General features: G+C 27.0%; 1 protein-coding gene across 2 annotated transcripts; it reads left to right on the top strand.

Annotated features, from left to right (window-relative positions):
• The first annotated feature begins 562 nt into the window (after positions 1–562).
• LOC125825970 (dormancy-associated protein 1-like) lies at positions 563–3,573 on the top strand. 2 transcript variants are annotated; one of them, XM_049505260.1, is made up of 3 exons: positions 563–692; positions 2,460–2,703; positions 3,181–3,573. In XM_049505260.1, the coding sequence occupies exons 1-3, from the start codon at positions 608–610 to the stop codon at positions 3,215–3,217; spliced, it is 366 nt and encodes a 121-aa protein (XP_049361217.1). In that variant the 5' UTR covers positions 563–607; the 3' UTR covers positions 3,218–3,573. The 2 variants fall into 2 exon arrangements, with proteins under 2 accessions (XP_049361217.1, XP_049361215.1); XM_049505258.1 differs by lacking the exon at positions 563–692 and adding an exon at positions 1,522–1,662.
• The last annotated feature ends 792 nt before the right edge of the window (positions 3,574–4,365 follow it).

Below are 4,365 nucleotides of genomic sequence, written 5' to 3'. Positions count from 1 at the left end.
TTATAGGATTTCATATATACCGGAAACTTGTGAATACATAGCTCATAGGATGTATTCGAGAGAGGATATCGATATATCTGAGAGGAAATTTTATAATTTTTTTAAATGGTAGATAATTTTAAAGATTATGATAAAAATAAAATATGTATTTATATAATATTTTCATTTACATAGCTAATGAGTGAACTAATTTATTTGATTTTATATACATTTAAGTGTTTACTTATATAAGTTCAAAATTAAAAATATACTATCAACTAATGTCAAGTTAACGGATACTTTTATGTATTATACTCTTAATCAATTATATGTTCGATTATATTATCATGTCTCTTTATTTAAAGGTAAACAATATATTTCTTGCGCAAAAAGATAAAAAAGTACATATTTTAAATAATTTAAAATTTAATATGATAAGTCAACGGTATATATTATCCACTTATCCGATTAATTCAGATCATCGTGTAATAACTAAAGATTAGGCGATATATTAGCACCAAAGCTCTATAAATTTAACCCAATTTTTTTTTTCCATTTATTGTTTTGGTATTATTTATTTATTTTTTTAATAATAAAGTAAGAGTTAAAAAATATTGAAGCAAAAAAGATGGTTCTAGATGGTTGGGATGATGTTATGGCTGGGCCTCGTCCTACTAATAGATTTCTAAAGGACCTCTCTATCAACACTTCTGGTAATCACTTTTTATATTACCTTCATAATGATGGTATTTAATTTTATTATATTTATTAAAAAAATATTACATTAGAAGTTTTAGATTCGAATTCTTGTTTTAATTTTTTTTTCTAATAGTTTCTTAATAGATTGTATGCTTTGAGAGACTACAATGAAGATATTGAATAACAAATGAGACATTCGATGTTGAAATACTTTATTCTATCAGACTTCAATTCTTAATTTGATATGTTATTATTAATAGAGATTGTGGTGGGGTGATATCTTTATCCCTAATTAGAGATTATATGTTTGAATTATGAATATACCAAAAAATCTTGTTAAAAACGTTAATATTCAAAAGTAGATCTTTCCGTATAAGTTTAAATTAATCAAGATGAATAAAAAAATAATTATGAATTCAAATGAACTCGTAATTAAAAGGCTATATTTACCGCGGATTTCTTCATCAATCTGGAAATTTAAGAAAGGGAAAAAAATTCCATAAACTCTAAGATAATATCCACTATAAATATATAAGAGGGACTAAGCACACACGTCTCGATCGATTGACGTGTGGGCTGCTTGCATATTAAAACTCTCAAAATATCACATATGCCACATATATTATTTTATAAAAAAATTAAAATATTATAAAATAATTAACAATAAATTATAAAATTAAAACAAATAAAAATAATATATATATTAGGCCTGAACTTGTCCATGCTTTTGTGTCTTACACATAATTTACCAAAAAAAAAAAGAAGAAGATATTTTATACATATACACCAAACCAAAACTCTTCTATTTATACTTCTACTAGGCAAACAACCATTTTTACATTACAGAGTTAAAGAGAAAAGAGAAGAATAGAAAAAAAAAAATGGTGTTAATTGAAAAGCTTTGGGATGATGTTATGGCTGGACCTCAACCTGACAAAGGCCTTGGCAAACTTAGAAAGTCCATTACTCTAATCCAAACTCATGGTAACCTTTTTATAATATATGATCCTTTTTTTTTGTTGTTGCTATATTTATAAACTAAATTAGAACACTCTTGTTTAATTATGATAACTATATAAATTAGTGTTATTTCACAAGTGAGATTTGAGAAAGATGATGTATGTGAATTTTATTTTTATGTTGTATAGGTAGATTGACAAGTAGAAAGACTGTTTTTTTAATAGATCGACAAGATTCCATACTTTTTTTTTTTATAATATATGATATTTTGTTGTTGTTATATTTATGCAATAATTTAGAACATGTACACTTGTTTATGATAACAATATATTATATATTAGTTATTTCATAAATGAAGTCGGAGAAGGATATTTTGTGTATAGATTTTACTTCTATGTTGTATAAGTAGATTATACAAGTAAAAAGCTGTTTTTTTATAGATCGATAAGACTCATACTATCTTGTATCTAATATATGACCATCTATTTTTTTTTTGGTTGTTGTTGTTATGTTTATGCACTAAACTAGAACAATCTTGTTTATTGATAACAATAAATCGATGTTAACTCATAAGTGGGGTTTGTGAAATTTTATTTAATTTCTATATTGTATATAGGTAAATTGAATAGATCAAGAGATTGTTTTCAATAGATCGTGGATAAAATTTATGGTATTCTTTTTATAAAATATGATCATTTTTTGGTTATATATATGCAATAAATTATGCAATATTCTATTATAGAGATCTAGTAGAAATCACAAATAAATTTTATTTTTATTTTTGTTCTTTTTCTTTAATATTCATTGGGTAATGATTTTAGGCGGGGAAGGAGGAGAAGGAGCAAGCAAGAGTTACCAAAGGTCTCTGTCTATGCCGGGCTCGGGCTTGTCGAGCCCAGGGACACCGGGAACCCCGGTGACCCCAAACACTTACTCGCCAACGGCGCGTAAAGATAATGTGTGGAGGAGCGTGTTCAATCCGGGGAGCAACATTGCCACCAAGAGAATTGGTGCTGAAGTCTTTGACAAACCGTCTCACCCCAATGCTCCCACTGTTTATGATTGGTACGTCCTTTTACCCCCTCAAAAAAAATAATCAATAATCAATTTGTAACTGTCAGTTGAATGAGGTTTTTTTTTCGTCTCACAAGTAGTTGAAATTCAAATCTTACAAAAGGTCCACATACTTTGGGTCCTATCTATTTGTGAGATAAAAAAAAGGTCTCGCGCAAATATTGTTAGTTTGTGACATATAAAATTATAAAAAATACATAAGAATAATAAACAAGATGAATTTATGTTTGATGTAATGACAATTTACTTTTTAATGATAATGTAAAGTTGAATTTTTAACGATAGGTAATTCCTTGTGACGAGTTTGATATGATAACTTGAAAAATAGAATAATAATTTACTATATAATTTAAATTTCTTTAACACAAAAACTCATAAAGAGATATTATTAAACAACCTTATAATTTAGTGGTATCAGTAGGGGAACTTAATAATTTCAATTAAATTCCTTTATTGATTTAATGGCAGGCTCTACAGTGGGGATACCCGATCCAAGCATCAGTGAAATGAAAGAATAAAAGATTTTGGGTCGTGACAGAGCGGTATCTGAATAATGTTACATGTAAATAACGTATTTTCCCTTTTTAATGTACGAGTTGCTATGCTACAGAAACATGGAGATTAATTAGTGGATGTTAATCCTATGTTTTCTGTTAATGCATTATTATAAGTATTAATTAACTAGTACTAATATATGTGTAATTAGGTTTTGATGAAAGCTAACTTGAGTATATTCAGTGGCATTCTAGCTACTGCTACTACTATTATATCCATTAGTAGTAGATTAGTAGTACTATAATAATTTTTAAAAAAAACTATAATGTTGTTTTGCTATGTATTTTGAAATAATAATAATAATAATAATAATAATAATAATAAGTTTGTTGTGTATATTTTTTTTTTAATGGTAAAGTGATTATCTATTTCTGTTTATATTCGAATTCGATAGATAATGAGTTGATTGTTTTGTTGTTTGTATTATTGTACATGTTGATTTTCTTAATGGTTAGTATTTGTTGCTCTCTCCTGATTAGCGTTATTTGTTTTGATATTTTATTATCAATTTGTCATGAAACACGAATTTATCAGATTGGTGTTTTTCATGTGTATTAGAACATGAATTGATTTTTTTGAATTTAATGACGAATTATGATGGATTTATTAGGTAACTAATGGTCATCGTGAATTGTAACTAACATAGATTATTTTAATGGTCATCGTTAGTCGTAAGTAACATAATTTATTTTTGAAATTTTGAGCTCATAAAATATGATTTATGAATGTAATTGTGTTTCGTATATATTAATATATGTTATTTATTATAAATAGGGATAAGGGTCTGAAAAATACCCCAACTTTGGTCGGATTTGCTGTTGCGATACTAAACTTTCGTGAGGACCTATTACCTCCCTAGACTATTTAATACCGTATTTTAAACATATATATTTGTCCACGTGGACATAAAAAATAATGCAAAATTATAAATAGTAATGTGTCCACGTGGGCACATATATACCTTTAAAATACATTTTTAAATAGTTCAGGGGGTAAAAAATACGGTATTAAATAGTCTAGGGAGGTAATAGGTCCTTATGAAAGTTTAATATCGCAACAGCAAATTCGACCGAAGTTGGGGTATTTTTCAGATCCTTA

Source organism: Solanum verrucosum, unplaced genomic scaffold, assembly GCF_900185275.1.
Source record: "Solanum verrucosum unplaced genomic scaffold, falcon-dt-bn FXZP01000161.1, whole genome shotgun sequence".
Taxonomy (NCBI): Eukaryota; Viridiplantae; Streptophyta; class Magnoliopsida; order Solanales; family Solanaceae; genus Solanum; species Solanum verrucosum.
The sequence above is the reverse complement of the archived record's forward strand: the minus strand, read 5'-3'. Positions and strand labels throughout refer to the sequence as shown.

What these genes read in the sequence shown, in the direction of transcription:
- LOC125825970 (XM_049505258.1), top strand. Translation starts at nt 1,560, where the DNA reads ATGGTGTTAATTGAAAAGCTTTGGGATGATGTTATGGCTGGACCTCAA. An exon ending in TACTCTAATCCAAACTCATG is followed by an intron (nt 1,663 to 2,459) that starts GTAACCTTTTTA and finishes TAATGATTTTAG; the next exon opens with GCGGGGAAGGAGGAGAAGGA. An exon ending in GCTCCCACTGTTTATGATTG is followed by an intron (nt 2,704 to 3,180) that starts GTACGTCCTTTT and finishes ATTTAATGGCAG; the next exon opens with GCTCTACAGTGGGGATACCC.